This window comes from Mauremys reevesii, linkage group 3 (assembly GCF_016161935.1).
Source record: "Mauremys reevesii isolate NIE-2019 linkage group 3, ASM1616193v1, whole genome shotgun sequence".
Classification (NCBI taxonomy): domain Eukaryota; kingdom Metazoa; phylum Chordata; order Testudines; family Geoemydidae; genus Mauremys; species Mauremys reevesii.
The window spans coordinates 179,546,598-179,563,622 of NC_052625.1; the positions used below are offsets into that span (position 1 = coordinate 179,546,598).

Here is a 17,025-nt window from a genome sequence, read left to right on the forward strand (position 1 = left end):
GTGACATAAGTGAAAAGAAAAAAAAATACTTCCCACAGGAAACAGCACAACACCATGTAGTAACAGCTTTAAAAATAAATTAAAAATCCCACAATATAACTTTCCTATAACAGTGTTACCCATTCATGAGTGGGAGGTGGTGCACCCTATGAAACAAATGTTTGGGCAAGTGTATCAATTTACTACTGCACCATGTCTAAAGCAGCATAGTCCTGTAATTCCATTTTCAATGTCATTAGAGATGGACTTGCATTGTCATGAACCTCAGTAGCAGATACCAAACTTCAGGGTATGTCTACATGAGAAAGTTACAGCAGTTTAAGATTTTAAAATAGTTACTTAAACATGTGCAAAAATTTGTGAAGTTAAATAAACCACCTTAAACTGAATCCATGCTACTGTGTTTACAAGAAATAGCAATTAACTGAAGTTTGTGTTTGAGCAGTTGAACAAATGCTCATTTTAATCAAACTTTTATTTTGGAAGCCTTATTTACAGAAAAAACAATTGAATCATGTGCCATTAAGTTACAGAAATACAGATTTTCCCCATCTGAGGCATAACACCAAAGCATCCTCTTCAACTTTCCCCAGTGCAAAGTTGCTTAGAGTGTTGCATTGTCTCACTGCATTATAGTTTTTCCTAAACGTCTCAATTGTCACAGAAGCAGACAATTGAGCAGAAGCACTAGCTGTTCTATGTCAATCACGTTTAGTGTTCATGATCATGGACTTTGGTATTTAACTGTTGTGGTGCCTTGCCTTTTGCTTTCAAGACAGACAGTTGTGGAAACGCACTGAAGAATTTATTTTTATTTGAGAAACTAATCCCGGCCCCAAGCAGCCTGGGATATTGCACATCAGTAGTCAAAGCTGCTCTAGCTGCCTCAATTTTTATACAGACAAATGGGTCTTGTAGAGTGGAGAATGTTAAGCATCTATTTGTCATATAATCTTGAGTCTTATTTAATTTGTGACATAGGAGCCTAAGAAACTGGTATGGTTTTAAGCAGGGATGACCATTTACTCTGAAGAGTTAAAATCTGATTTTCAACTGAAGGCCAGATAGGAAAAAAAGATAAGCCTATGCAATGAGCCTAGGTGCACAAGCCTGTGGAATAATCAGTCAACTGTGGCTGAAAGTTCTAAAACTAAGAACTGTATTTAAGATTCTCTAACAATCTCTAAAAAAGAGGAGCTAAAGCTTTTCTATATCAGTGGATGTGCTCGTAGAGTTGTTTATCCTTCATATATCTGCTATTAAGTCTTGCATCTTACTAGATCTCAGTAACCTAGACCAAGGACCTACAGGTTCTACTTTTTCCTTAGAGCAAACATTCCCAGGGCTGACAATTCCCCTAGGCAGCAGGTCGATGAGGCACTGAAATGCTTAAGAACATTTGGAGATCTGGCCTTAACTTCTATAGCTCAGTCTGCACTAAGGTTGCCAGTTTTGATTGTATGATTCCTAGAAGATTAATCTTTATGAAAAGAATATATGTGAATTCCCAGAGAGACTCCAGGACAACCCTGGAGGGTTGACAACCTTAGTCCCCACCCACCTATATTTAAAAGTTTGGTTACCATCATAGCAAACTGTAAATTCTGACCTGTGCAAAGTTCTTTGAGATGAACTCAGTAGCATCTTTCACTGTAGCATATTAGAGTGGCCAATTAATTTTAACTCAACCGATTATTTTTAGCAGCTTCTTCTAGTTTGCATTAAAATCTTTTACTAGTCAGTGACATTAAAAAACAGACAATCCATTAGAGAAGTGGACTAACCACCTCTGCTGCCCAGTGCATAAGTATTTCAGCTCTCATTCACCATAAAAACCTAGAAGAGCATGTTTACTGTACACTATGCAATGCTAAACTTAGCTGGTATGCTTTCAAGACAGTTTTACAAGGCTAAATCCACTGCACATCCTTTACTAGTTCTATTTGGCATAAAGCAACCACCAATACTTTACTATCCATTCATGACAGTTTTAAATTCGTGTACACCAGAGAATAGCCAGTTATTTCAATACACTTTATTTTAAAAGTTAGGTCACAACACTAAGCTCAGCCCATTCTGCCAATATACAAGCTACAAATGCTTGTCTGACAGTCAAGGGTTAATCTTTAGTAGCATACTTAAAAGTGAGTAAAAATCCATATAAAATATTCAAATAGTTTCCATAGGAACACAGATAATGTGACCCCCATCTCCTAGTCATCCATTTTGTTGCATTTATGCTGACCCTAGACTTAAAAAACAAAAAACCATTTAAAAATTCTAGCAAGAATTAAGTTAATGGTCCCCCAAATGCCCTAGAGATTCAATTAATAAACTTGCAGTTAAACAATATCTATACATTAATACTAGTTGAAGCACAAGTTGCCGGATGATGTTCAATTCCACTTTCCCAGGCACAAGACAGTGGCAAAGTACTGATATCCTGCTCCTCCTCTTCAGCTACGAAACCTTGCTCCTTAATCTGTTGCATTAGTTGCCTAAGTAAGGGGGGGGGGGGGGGGAAGAAGAGAGAAAAAAAGTCAGAAAACAGCCTATAGTTTACCCTGATTTAATGGATTCCAGTATCAAATGGATTGTTGGGCAGGTCAAATTATGATCTGACTTCATCCCCAGATCTACTGATAACAGGTTTGCTCAGAAGTAGAATGTGAATCATGAAGTAATAGCTTTAAATTAGAATTGCATTCAGCATCACTGAGTGATTAGAACAGGGGCCGGTGCCCTTTCAGAAGTGCTGTGCTGAGTCTTCATTTATTCACTCTGATTTAAGGTTGTGTGTGCCAGGAATACATTTTAACGTTTTTAGAAGATCTGTCTATAAGTGTATTTTAACTAAACTATTGTTGTATGTAATTTAAGTAAATAAAGTTTTTAAAATGTTTAAGAAACTTCATTTAAAATTAAATTAAAAGCAGAGCCCCTGGGAAATAATAAATATGATGAGGTTCAATAAGGACAAGTGCAGAGTCCTGCACTTAGGACGGAAGAATCCCATGCACTGCTACAGACTAGGGACCGAATGGCTGGGTAGCAGTTCTGCAGAAAAGGACCTAGGGGTTACGGTGGACGAAAAGCTGAATATGAGTCAACAGTGTGCCCTTGTTGCCAAGAAGGCTAATGGCATTTTGGGTTGTATAAGTAGGGGCATTTCCAGCAGATCAAGGGATGTGATCATTCCCCTCTACTCAGCACTGGTGAGGCCTCATTTGGAGTACTGTGTCCAGTTTTGGGCCCCACACTACAAGAAGGATGTGGATAAATTGGAGAGAGTCCAGCGGAGGGCAACAAAAATGATTAGGGGGCTGGAGCACATGACTTACGAGGAGAGGCTGAGGGAACTGGGATTGTTTAGTCTGCAGAAGAGAAGAATGAGGGGGGATTTGATAGCTGCTTTCAACTACCTGAAAGGGGGTTCCAAAGAGGATGGATCTAGACTGTTCTCAGTGGTAGATGACAGAACAAGGAGTAATGGTCTCAAGTTGCAGTGGGGAAGGTTTAGGTTGGATATTAGGAAAAAAACTTTCACTAGTAGGGTGGTGAAGCACTGGAATGGGTTACCTACGGAGGTGGTGGAATCTCCTTCGAGGTTTTTAAGGTCAGGCTTGACAAAGCCCTGGCTGGGATGATTTAGTTGGGTTTGGTCCTGCTTTGAGCAGGGGTTGGACTAGATGACCTCCTGAGGTCCCTTCCAACCCTGAGATTCTATGATTCTATGACTGGTGGCCAGGACCCAGGCAGTGCAAGTGCCACTGAAAAAAATCAGCTCGTGTGCCACCTTTGGCACATGTGCCATAGGTTGCCTACCCCTGGATTAGAATGACTGAATGTGCCCAAATAAATTATTCAGCCTCCCCTCTACACCCTTAGTTACACCCCATCCCACCCAATTTTGCTGACAGCAAAAGCCCTAATGTAGATGTAGTTATGTTGGGTGGCATGTGATTTTTCCACTCCTACTTGACACCAGCAGAATTTAAGTGCAGAACAGGCCAGAGGAACGTTAAGCTTCATTACAACAAACTGAGCATTTCACTTTGGGTAGTGGGGGGTGGGGGAAAGAACACTTAAGTTCTTGTAGACTGACATCTTCATTAGTTCACACTTCATTCATATTTGGAAACTTTGTATTTCGAAAGCAGAAAGCTAGACACTAACAACATAAAATTTTAATTTTTTTTTTTTAATTTTAAAAAGCAATTAAATGTGTGTAAGAGGGGCAAATCATACCATCAGGGGAGATGGTTGGACATTCAATTTAAGTTAGACCAGGTCTACACAGACTTCTGGCAACATAGCTGTGTAATGTAAGGGGCATGAAGAGGTACAATCCTTGACTGACCCAGCTATGCTGGCAAAATTGTGCCTTTACTGTATAGCTAGTTTCACTCATGAGGTGGTTTTACAGTACTGGTTTTAAAAAAAAACTGCTAGTACAGCTACACTCATACTAGAGAACTTAAGCACCCCAGCATAGAAATAGTCATTGCAAGGTCTCTGGCAAATGGAAAATTCTCTTCCTGTCAGATGACAGCAGTAATTCAATATAAATCTGTAAAGCAATCTAAGTGACAGACATGTTTTTAAGCCTACTGTTCATCTGATTAATTTCTCAGCCAAATTTGTGGTTTTACAAAGAGACCCGCACACCCCCCATTTTAAAATTAACACCTTAGCTATGTGAAAGACCCATGCAAAAAGGGATGACCTACTATACAGGGGAAACGGCATTTGTTAGCACTGTATCTAGAGAGAATATAGCAAGTTTTACTAAGTAATCTGTTATGTTAGGGTGGAATTTTCAGAGGCATTTAAGGAGGCAATGTGTCCAAATCCCATTGAAAACCAATGGGAGCTGATATTTATTTCCTGGGGCCCCCTAAACCCCTCCCCCGCAAAAAACCTCAGCAATGTAGTCTTAGGCTACTATAATTAGAGAGCATCCCTTTAAATCCTGCTAGCTATAGAAGATAACTACCTAAAGTAACACTTGTCAATTCATAATAAATGGACCTGTGGATAAGTAGTCAACAAGGAGTTTTGTTTCAAGTGAATAACTATCAAGAGCTCTTGGCAGACCCATCTAAAGCAGAAGTGCAACAAGTTACTAACCATGCTGGCCTTGACATCACATAATTTATTGCTGGCCGCTGGAATCCATTGAAAGTGGAAGCAGCTGCAACTGTGTAGGCACCCATATTTTCAAATAGCATCCAATCACCAACTTGCAACTCTGGCATGTCAAAGCGCTCAACAATACGATCCAGGCCATCACATGTTGGTCCCCATATGCTACAGGAATAACAGCCCTCATCTGGTTTAGGTCTCTGAAGGAGAGAAGTTACAAATTACTTTTGACTATCCTTCTACTTTTCTTACACAGGCCTAAAGCAGGAGTTTTCCCAAACAAATAGTTGCCATGATTGAGATGATTAAAGGCATAGAACTCCAGCTCTAAAGTGCAGAAGAAAAATAGCAGCTGGCAGGGCCTCCTACATAAGTGATCTTCAGCATTGGAATCTGCTCCACTGAATGGCCCAGAACCCACATTTGCCAGGAGTGGTGGTAGGATGTAAAGATGGTGGTGGGTGGAAAAAGAGGCATTATGCTTGAGTTTATTTGCACAGTGGAATGAGCAGTCTATGTTGATTTAGCATCTGGAGCAGAGGTGGGGAACTACGGCCCACAGGCCACATCTGGCCTGCAGGACCGTCCTCCCCGGCCCTTAAGGTCCCCGGAGGGGAGGCTAGCTTCTGGCCCCTCTCCTACTGTCCTCCATCCTCCACAGCCTCAGCTCGCCATGCTGCCAGCACTCTGGGCAGTGAGACTGAGAGCTGCTGGCCTGCCCCGGTGCTCTAGACTGCACGGCAGCATAGCTGGCTCTGGCTGGGTGGTGCAGTTGCCAGTCCCAGTGCTCTGAGCAGCATGGTAAGGGGGTAGGGAGGTCGGCTAAGGGGCAGGGGGTCCCAGTCAGGGACAAGAGGCCCAAGGGGGGTGGTCAGGTTGAGGTTTCTGACGGGGCAGTCAGTGGGTGGATGGGGCAGGGGCCAGGCTGTTTGGGGAGGCACAGCCTTCCCTATCCAGCCCTCCATACAGTTTCAAGAACTCCAATGTGGCCCTTAAGACAAAGGGAGAGTTTGCCCACCCCTAATCTGGAGGTATACTGTACCTTTTGCAAGACTGGTTTAACATGTGCATGATCATATAGGATGCAATTGAACGATCCATACACTCCATCATTCACATAGTACATAAGAGTTTTGCCATTAGTATCATCCTCATCTAAAAGATGAAAATATGAAAATAAGAACCTTAGAAAACTCATTTTCTAATCTGGTTGCAAATGAGATTAGAAGATCTAGATTTACCTACCATCAGAACCTGACTGCTCCTTTAATACAACTTTTTTTGCAATTATGTTAACCGCCAGTGTGAAAGCTGATGCAACATAGTATCTGCCAGGCTCTGCAATAATTCTTATTCCAGAATCACAAGGAAAGTATTTGTCCAACGCTGGATTGATTACACTTGTGATCTAATCAAGAGACACATAAGGTTGTTAGTGACTGTACAAAGTACCAAACTAAAGTTATTAAACTGGCTATTGCAAGAGCCAAAAAGATAAGGATCGAAAACAGCCCAGTCAAAGTGCTACAAATCAGTACACGGCATTAGCTATTTACACGGTCTAAGTGTTCGTGTCTCCCCATGTTTTATTCCATGTTTAAGATTTTACTGGTATGAAATTAGTTTTTGCAGACAGCAAGGTACTAACAGTCATTTCAACATGCAGTTAATAAGGCATAAAACAGAAACTTATAAAAATGTTGCAGAAATTAAGAGATTTAAAACTAAATGAGAATCACTCTGGATGGCTTCCCACAAGTCAGTTCGAGCAATTGACCTTTCTGGAAGTTGAATTTTTACAGAATCAGAGTTGTTTTGTTTCTGGATCAGATGTACACGCTTTCCTAATCACAAATTCCTCCTATTTTTAGTAGGCTAAACAAAAGAATAAAAAAGTTGGGTGTAAACGTGATAAAAAATTATTCATCTCTTAGTCTAATCTGTGAAGCTTCCAGAAATAACTATTTGCGTCTGTATTAACTGAAGTAGAAAGATGAGTTCTCTTTTCTAAATCAGCATTTAGACTTCAGTGTACTGCATCTGATCTTATTGAACAGCACCCTTCCTGTATTTAGCTGGTTCTACATTAGGGCCAGCATTAAGAATTATACAGGGCAAGGCAGCAATTTCTTCATATTAGAAATTGAAAACAAGACTGGAAGAAAACATGAGAACAGTTAACATATTTCCCACAGCAATATGGGAAAATGAGTTTTCCTTGGTCTCAACAACATCTCAATTGATAAAATAAGGCTGTCACTAAAACAGAGGCCCCAGTTTTTACTCCAGAACAGCCTTAAGAAATCAACTTTGGGTCTAGCGCCTATGTAATAGTTACTATGCTGCCATGGGAAGGGAATGCAACTAAGATGATCCCCATGAGCCCTATGGGAATAATGAGAAAGGGAGGAGCTCTGTGAACCACTGGGGGATAGATGGGGAGGATGAAATGGTGTAAAATGGACAATAATTCAGTTAAGTAATTGCCCTTAGAAAATTTGAATGTGTCCCTCCTCAATGGCCATGGAGGGGCAGAATTAATGGCCTCTTGCAAATGGGGGCCATAAGGGGTGATCTATATGGAGTGTTTGCTAGGAATGTACACAACACTTGGGGACAATTCCCCCAGCATCTGGCACAGTTACACACATCTACATGCTGCCATCAGGACTATGGTGCACATATGGATCTGTGGAACTCATTGCTGTGCACAATCGAACCAGTGCATGCTACCTAAATTCTATACAAAATGGCTGAGCTTGTTTGGACAATACCTTATTTTTCTGTAAATATCCAGTGGACTCATGATATGGACAAAAGCATGTGAAGGTTGCAGGAGCAGCTCATTGCAACTGCTAACAACTGGACACCACTTAAAATATATTATCCAAAATGGTGTTAAAATTTTTAACCTTGTCAAAGGAACAGAAGCAGTTTTTTGGGTGGTGGTCAGGATGTTGGACTTTACTACAGTGGTCAGGACTCTCGGGTTGCTGTGGGTTATCATAGTGGCTGGTGTATTGTTACGTATACTTGTGATACATTGTATATAGATAGAGGGGCACAACCCTCTAAAGAACAGCCACTAATTAGAACCTATAAGTAATGTAGTAAGCGCCCTCCCCGCCCCAAACCAGTGTACTAGACAACCTGGACCCCAACCTTCTCAGGCCCACTATAATGGGAATCTGGAACACTAATTGGAATAGGTGTAGTATGCCCGTACGAAAGAAGGTGCAGGGCACTGTACTACACAAGGGGCAGTGGGACAGATGGAGCACTGACACATTCCATCTTGATGCCTGGCCCTATCAGGAAATGTGTCGCCATACACCTTATGCTTTTCTAGGGATACCTGGGCAGGAGGATTCCAAAAGAAAAAAAGGAAGGCGTGGAGTGTTAGAATATAGATATTCAGGCCTGCTTGTAAAGGCCTGCACTTTAAGAACTTGGATGTATTTTTATCACTTAGCTGGTTAGAGGTATAAAAACAAAGAATCAAAATCTGTCTGCCTGTGTATGGGCCTTCTCTCACTAGGGTAGAGTAAGAGCAAAGCCAAAGGCCTTAGTCGGAGGCCAAGCAGCAGGAGCAGCCATAAGCTGGGAAACCTATGGTCACATCCTCACATTCAAATAAAGGTGATATTGGGCTGTTATGAAGACAGTCTTGTCCTGATAGTGCCCATCACTATCAGATAAAGAAACAGATCTTAAGATGTTTAAAGAACATTTTGTTTGATAGCATCCTATCTGGCAAGAAATCACTTATCAATGGTTGTAAAAGCCCCATTTCTGTATTGTTTTATCTTTATGGCCCCTACTTTTCTATTGTTAATCTGGTTCTAATTGTTTTGTCTACTTGTATCATTAATTTTGCTAGGTGCAAGTTAATTAGGGTAGTGGGATATAATTGATTAGAAAATTATGTTACAATATGTTAGGATTGGTTAGTTAAATTTCAGTAAAATGACTGGTTAAGGTATAGCTGAGAATATTACTATATAAACTGGGGTCAAACAGGAAGTGGAAGGGAAATTGGAATCATGTTTGCTAAGGAGGGAGAACAGAAACAGGGAATAGGGACACAGGGTAAATGCTCTGTGGCATCAGAGCTGGGAAGAAGATACTGGGGAAAAGACTGTTGGCATATAGAGATAAGCCAAACTAGTGTGAAGGGCTTCAGAATACGCTTGCTTGGAAACTAAATTGCAATAAACATTGCATTGTCTGCAATTTAGACTTCTGGTCTTTTGCTGCTTGCTGTCTGTGACAAGAACCAGGGAAGTAGGAGGGTGAAGGGAAAGCCCTCTAACACAAGCCTTTGTCATGTTTACATTTACTAGGTCTGTTAACTAAAGCCATATATGTATTTAAAGTGCTAAGGCCATCATCTACTTGATTCTGCAATTAACAGAAGAAATTACTATTTCAGTTCGGAATCTTTGTTCTTGATTCTACTAGTCTTAATACAAAATCAAAGGGAAGCAAGATACCAGGTAAATAAATGTCTGGCCAAGTTTACTCTATCAAAATATCTCCACAACCTGATAAACGAAATATTAATTAGAAATCATCATACCTCTTCAAATTTAAGCTTGACATCTTCAGAACCAGGGAAACCACCACCAATATCAAGCAGATGCATACTGAAACCAAGCTCTGTCTGCAATGTGATTAAAATGGGACAGTCAAGCAATGAAGTGATTCTTGAATAGTCTAACTTAGTCTTCAAACTGAGTTGGTTTTGACCTAAGTTCTTAAAAATAAATTAATTTTACTGATACTAGTCTGTTTTCTTTGTCAGAAGCAAGTTATCTTGTTGCTTCTCCTGCACTAGTGCTTTGTAAGAACAGGGAATGTTTACCCCCCCCCCCCCCCCCAAAATACAAATCTTAGTCTTTTAAATTGGTCATAAAATGTAAGTCTTTTTTCCACAAAACTTTAAATATTGGGTCAACTATCCAAGGATTACCAAGATTCAAAAAGTAACTGACCATATAACACTGAATACTAACTGTACAGGAAAGGTTATAAAGCTTATTTTAAGTTTTTGGTTCCACAGTTGTAGATTACTTTGTTCAAGTGACATTTCATTCTGACAAGTCAGCTGTATGGTCAGTACCATACAATAGTGGTGCAGAAGCAATGCTCTTAGGCAAGGAAGTTCATACTTACTCCCATGTCAAAGACACAACGGGCATCAGAAATAGCTTGAACAAAGGTCTCTGGGTCAGTACAGCCACTTCCAACATGGAAACTGGAAGACAGATGCAAATCTCAGTTGCCTTTTGGAAGATTTAAGTAACTATTTAGACAAAAAGTAATATAAGTAGCAGATTAAGGTGTCAGTTCTTGTGTGTTGGCAAGTCATTTATAGAGACCTTGATTACAATGCATATTTCTAGATGGGTGTTTTGACAGTTTGTATATACAGATCAAAGTTATTACTAACCTGACTCCAATAATGTCAAGGTCAAGTTCTTTTGCCCGCTCCAGAAGAAGTCTGCTAGTTTTGAGGGTAGCTCCAAATTTAACACTCAGGCGACAAACCGCTTTGGAGTCATCAGTTGCGATGCGCAAGACTAGCCTAGAAACACAGTGTCCAATTTAGTGCCAATCCTCTAGATGTTTTAGAGCAGTAGACAGACAATCTGGTTGAAATAGGTTTCAGGTCAGGAGAATGGGGTTTGTAAACTTATAAGGGGTTCTCAAACTTCATTGAATAACAAACCCCTTCTGACAACAAAACTGGGGTCGTGTAGTTATGAGGGGGCTAAAGCCTAAGCCTGCCCAAGTCCTTCTGCCCCAGGTGGGGGAACAAAGCCGAAGCCTGAGCCTCATACCCCAGGCTAGGAAGGAGGGGTAAGAAGAGTGGCAAAGCTAAGGGCTTCAGCTCCAAGCAGGGGGCCTGTAACCTGCACCCCACCACCCAGGGCTAAAACTCTAAAGCTTTGGCTCCAAGCAGAGGGGCTCGGGCTTTGGCTCCAGGCCCCAGCAAGTCTAACGCCAACCCTGGCAACCCCATTAAAAACAGGGTTGCAACCCACTTTGGGTTAACAACCCACAGTTTGAGAACCATTGAGAGATCTATTTTAAGTCAAATTTAAATCAACGTTTTACAGCAAAGTTGGCTTGACAAAGGTGGACCTAATTTAACATGCAAGCAAGTTTGTATTATCGTTCTTTGTAAGCCAATATGATACAAAACGGTACTTGACAAAAATGTGTACCTTGACAGAAAAATTTCTGTGTTCTCTTCCAATTGTGTTAGTGTTAAAAGCTTAGAAATAAAGTTGAATGTTTGTGTTACCTAGGCACACAGCTAATAAGGATAGGTGAATTTAAACATGTTAAATCCATTAAGATGCACAAAACCAAAACCCCCTTACTTTGCCTTTGGATGAGCTCTTGCAACTTTCATTAGCTCTACTTCACTATCAAAAGTCATCATCTGCACACCACTGTTGGCAGCATGTTTAATTTGAGAGATTTGTTTGCAAGGATTTGCATATATTATTCGCTCTGGAGGTACACCGATGTTCTGTACCAACTGGATTTCAGTCTGGAAAAAGAAAAAATAGATTACACACTACTAGCTAGAAACAAATAGTGATCTCATCCAGAAAGAGTGTGAAGATACAGCACTGACAATCAAGAAACTCAGTTGTTTCAGCTTTGTTTGAACGTATATAACATCCATATATGAAGTTACCATCAAAAACTGAAGATCTTACCTTACTAGCACAATCAAACCCTGCACCAAGAGTAGCAAGTGTCTTCACTATAGCTTTACTGTCATTACATTTGACGGCATAAAAGGGTGTTACTCTAGGGAGTGCTTTGTACCATCGGAAATGCTTCTTTAGGACATCCCCAAGGTCAGCAACATAGAAAGCATCTTTATCATCCTAAAAGAAAAAAATGTCATGTCATCTTCAGTTATGCCCCCTAGCTTAGTGTTCTGCAAAGTTACAGTATAGGATTTTTTTTAGCAGAAAGTGTACCATATTTCTAAGTTTTAGAGTACAGTTAATATATAAAATTGTATTTTAAGAAAATGCACTCTTTTGCTAGCATACTTACAGAGGAAGAAACTTCATTTATTTTTTGGTCTAGAATATCCTTGGCAGTAAAGCCTTCATCAAGGAAGGTGAAGTCAAACTCCTCATTGCTGAAGCTGTTCATTGTTTCTAAGAGTGTAAGTGCAACAAACTGTTGATATCGAAAGAAGTATTTGTTAGTTCATTCAAATTAGCAAAAAGAGACACATAGAACACTAAATGATAGTCAAGATCCACAAACTTACATGGACAACTAAGAAATATCAGCTTTGTTCAAATTCTTTCAACTGTGCACCCCCCAAAGATGTGCTTCAGAAAAGCAGAGTCTTGATAGATCAAGGCAAGTTTTCTGTCCTCTGTGCAGCAGTTGTATGATGTTGCATTGAAACTGTTCAAAGAAAAGAGAATGATTAAATATATTTGATATGGAAGCTAGGATTTTTTTTTAATTGTCATTTTTCTACTTTAGAAACAGGAATACATTGAAGAGTATATACTAAGTAGAGCAAGTTATATAAAAAAATCACAAGTATTTTAAACATGCCCATTTAATACCATTCATCATTTCATCTCTTTCAAGTCCCTCTACAGGTAGTTCATATGCAACAAACATCTGGCCAAGTTATGCCTCTGAAAATTGCTATCTGCACATACTCTGAGGCTGGCAGCTAAGTTCTCTAAAAATTGTTTGTACAGAATATGTTCCAGACCAGGGATTGAATACGCCTTTCCCTGCAATTGCTCCACATGGCTGCCAAGTTGGTAACAATAAAGGAGGACAGAAGATGGTTTCTCCTGTTCTGCCAATGCTTCCCCCACAGGCACCCAGGCAACTGAAGAAAAAGTAGCCTCACTCAAACGCTAGGGTACAAGGGCTGAAGCCACTGGAGAACACTCCCTTCCAGAATCTAGAACTGAACTTATAATTCCCAAGTCTCTGTTTTCAAGCATATGTATTTCATGCATCTGTACAGGCTGGTCCAAATGGAGGATGGCAACCAATTATTTTATTAACTCAAGTGGTAGACATCTGTGCTGTGAATCTAAAGACCCCAACCCTGCTAATGACTTGGGCAGAGCTTGATATGGTTCCACATTACACAGTTTTTTGTTTTTTTAAAAAGCTTAGGAAAATACATAAAACACTGTGCTAAAAGGATTATGGCTGCAAAATTTAGTACTTAGGAAATGCCCTAGTGTTGTATGCATTGGGGGGATATTTAATTACCATTAGCCTCACACCTCTCCCAGAACCTTCTTTCATTCAATGGACAGGAAATAAATTGGGGCTGAATAGTCAACAAGGCTATTGTCTGTAAGACTGCTGCCTCATCTGAGGAGAAGTTTGGAAGGTGTTTAACAAATGAGGCAGAGGACTGCTGGAAGAATAAGGCAGCTGAATGCAACCCTGGAGAATTGGTAGAGTCTCCCCCTGTCTCTGCCACAGAGTTCCTATGCAAGTCACTTAAACTAAACTTTTTACAAGTGGTCAATTATGTAAAAATTTTCTGGGTGTCCAATTTGAGACAAACGGACACCTGATTTTTAATCATGTGCAACTGACATCTATGTTCAAAACACAGCTCCCTTTAATTGCTATAAAATGCCAAATAGTCACATTTAGTGAGTCCTGTTTGCCATATGTACTGAAAGATGCAAGGATACTATGGAAAAAATAGTTTATCATGTAATGAAAACTGTATCCCAGTACACAAAGGGGCTGGCGACCTTAACTCTGGCATTTCGTAATTTTTGCATCTTGACTTTACAACCTTAATGTTCTTTCAACAATTACTATGACGAAATTAGAGCGATGATTTCATGTGATCACAAACTGTTCTACAGGCAGTTTTAGCTCATGCTTAACACACAGGAAGTCTGTAGCATCACTTTAGACTGTCTCTACATGCAGCTTCTTACTGATTAATTCTTGTAAATGAGAACACGTCCTACATCCCCCAAGGAGTACGGACGTGGTTTGATAGGTCACAAAGACAGTTCACCTCCAGCACTATAAGCCTAGGAGTTCAAGTGAACGTTTAATTGCTTCGCTCCGAAGTACAAAAGCTCCAGTCCTAGGAGCAGCAGCTAAACGGAGCCCCCGGCCCAAGGCAGGCACCCCTCATTAACAGCTCTGCATGTTTTTCAAAATGCAGATGGTTTCAGGTATTCACTTGTGGGCCAATTTAAAAGGAGCCAAAATAAACGTAGAGGAAAACCTCAGAGTCCCCTTCCACGTAGGCGGTCCAGGCCAGCCCACGTGCCCACTGGTCTGTAGCGAGCGCTACTGCAGGCGCCGGGGCTATTTTGTACCATTTCAGCCCCGCGGCCCCGTTGCGGTGGCCGGGCCGGGCCCGCCGCAGCCGAGGTCCGGGTCCAAGCCCGCGGCGCAGGAGGGGACCGCGTCCGCCAGGCCATTACGGGAGCCGCCCGCGGGGCCAGCCGCCCGCGCAGCCCCTTCCCCCGGCACGGCTGGCGGCTCCGCAGCCCCTCCCCGCCCTGCGCGGGACACCGGCTTTCCGCGCCCCCGGCCGGGTTATCGCCGCTGCGCAGCGCCGGGGCTGGAGAGACACGTGGCCCTAGCGGCCGGCCGGCTTCCTACCCGCCTCCCCGGCAGAGCGCGCCCGGCCCCCTCACCTCAGTCCGCGCCCGCCATGCTGCAGCGCCTCGCCCGGCAGCCGGTCGGCCCCCTAGTCCCGTGCCTCCTCCTCAGAGACGGGCCCCGCGGAGTTCGGCGGCGGCGGCTGGAGCCGGGGTGGACGCGCCGCCCGAGGAGGAGCCGGGCTGGAGGAGCCGCCACAGGCGCTGCCGGCCGGCCGCCTCGCTCGAGAGCACTGACTGACAAAAGCCGTAGCGCCCGCAGAGCTCGTATTTATAGGTCAGACTGCGTCGCTATGACAACGCACCAGCTCAAACCAGCCCCGATCGGCTGGGACCGGGCAGGAGCCGCCGCCGCCGGCCGCTATTGTGACGTTCGAGTTTTCGAACACGCGCACGGGGTGCGCCACGCCTTCTCCTCCCTCCCCTCAGGGCCCGCGTTCTAAGGCCTTGGGTCCCGACCAGGCAGGCAACCTTCCGCTGGCTCCTCCTCCCCCTCTCCTCTTCCCTGCTGATGCTTCCATCCTCCGCGTTCTCCTCTGCTGCTTCTTCCCCTGCCTGTGCACCCACTCCTGCACCCCTGCCTTTGCTATTGCCCCTCTGCTGCAATCCCTCCACCTGCTCCCTCTTTCCGACCTGCTCCTTTTCCGGGAAGGGTTTCATAACAGAGCTGGCGTGCTGAGACAGCTCCCAATCCCCACTTCCTGGCACTGGGATTTCCATTGTATTTCACATCGGTTTGCCGTGGTCATTGACCCCTTTAAAATCAACTTAGATTCAGATCTCAGCTGGGGCAGTTTAGATTCGAATGCAGTAAGGGTCAGCTCACCTTTTTACCTTTCAAGAGTAGATAAATTGAGGACCATGTGTTGTCTTTCACTTGAGACCTTAAAGACAGATGTTTTTGAACGTTTTAACCAGAACCTATGTGTCCTATGCCCAGATCCTCATTGTATTTAGGTTTCTAGCTCCCATTGATTTCAGTGGGAGGTAAGCATCTTTGAGGATCTGGCCGTAGGAGCCTAACACCCATTTTCAAAGGGGATTTAGGCACTTCACAGACTTAGGCTCCTGAGTAAAAATTTTACTTCCTGTCTCTGAGTAATCATCAAAGAGACTTATACAGGGGAAGAGGTGTGTCCTTGTTTCCTGTGCCAAAATGTCCCTTCCCCTACTGTGGTGCACACTCATTCGTTGCTACTTTTCACCCCAGTAGCAGTTGTAGTTTCACAATACTATATGCAATCCTTTAGGCTGAAAAAATGCAGTAGACGTATGATGCAATTATTATTGTCAAGCTGCTGTATTGCAAGTTAACAATGTTATTGAACCAACAATTTTAGGTTTAGTGAATATAAATATTTTGCTGCTACTTAATTTTCCCTCTAAAGTGTATGATTTGAACCTTGTAATTTTGTTATTTAATCTTATGACGCTTAGACCTGCTTGTGATACATTTCACATGTAAGACACTGCACAAAATTGTTTCTTTGTGTGGGTGTGTGTTTTTTTTAATCAGATCATATTTTATGCCATGAGTCTGCATAGTGGGACTGTGCATATGTTAAGCACATGTCTTTGCAGAATCAGGGCCTAAATCTTTAACTGAAGTATGCAGTACATGGAAGGAAATGTCTTCCTGCACTCCGGCCAAATTCAGTTCTGGTATAAGCAGACCCTTCACCAACCCTGTTAACACTATCTCTGAACTTGACTCAATATTGATTTAAAAAGTAGGGGAGTAAGGTATATGTTGCTTAAGAATGTATATAGTACTAAAAATGTTTGGGGGAGGTTTAAGGCTAAGCCAAATATTTTCCTGACTTCGTTAAGAGTTGCTCATCCTATCTCAGGATTTAGCTCACCTGTTGTGAAACCAAATTTGATAGAGACAGTTTTCGCCCACTGATAGTTGCAAAATAAAAGAAAATTTAAACTATCCAAGTGATCTGTTTCATTACATAAGGGGATTGTAATGATAAAGTCAGCATGATCTAACATAGGATGAAATCAGTGGCAAAGTTCCATTGACTTTAATAGGAGCAGAGTCACTCACACACACAAACCGAAAATGAAGTGACACATCACATTTTTGGCACAAACCAAAGAAAGGAAATTCAGAGTCAGGGCTGACACTCCGGGCCAAATTAATTTTTAGTGTAATTCCACTGAAGTTGATGAAGTTGATGGAGTTGAGATGAACATCTCTGGAAATATAGGC

At 42.1% G+C, this 17,025-nt stretch overlaps 1 protein-coding gene across 1 annotated transcript; it reads right to left on the bottom strand.

Annotated features, from left to right (window-relative positions):
- Positions 1-425: 425 nt before the first annotated feature.
- ODC1 (ornithine decarboxylase 1) lies at positions 426-15,062 on the bottom strand. Its single transcript, XM_039531010.1, has 12 exons — positions 14,844-15,062; positions 12,452-12,594; positions 12,229-12,357; positions 11,880-12,053; positions 11,535-11,707; positions 10,598-10,732; positions 10,321-10,402; positions 9,725-9,808; positions 6,391-6,553; positions 6,188-6,300; positions 5,131-5,345; positions 426-2,498 (listed from the first exon to the last, which is right to left on the bottom strand). The coding sequence occupies exons 3-12, from the start codon at positions 12,328-12,330 to the stop codon at positions 2,354-2,356; spliced, it is 1,386 nt and encodes a 461-aa protein (XP_039386944.1). The 5' UTR covers positions 12,331-12,357; positions 12,452-12,594; positions 14,844-15,062; the 3' UTR covers positions 426-2,353.
- Between the last annotated feature and the right edge of the window lie 1,963 nt (positions 15,063-17,025).

Bases quoted from the DNA above. Each gene is read 5' to 3' on its own strand.
- ODC1 (XM_039531010.1), bottom strand. From the start codon at position 12,330: ATGAACAGCTTCAGCAATGAGGAGTTTGACTTCACCTTCCTTGATGAA. The intron at 12,054-12,228 runs GTAAGTATGCTA...TTTTTCTTTTAG, and splicing joins TAAATGAAGTTTCTTCCTCT to GATGATAAAGATGCTTTCTA. The intron at 11,708-11,879 runs GTAAGATCTTCA...TTCTTTTTCCAG, and splicing joins GGTTTGATTGTGCTAGTAAG to ACTGAAATCCAGTTGGTACA.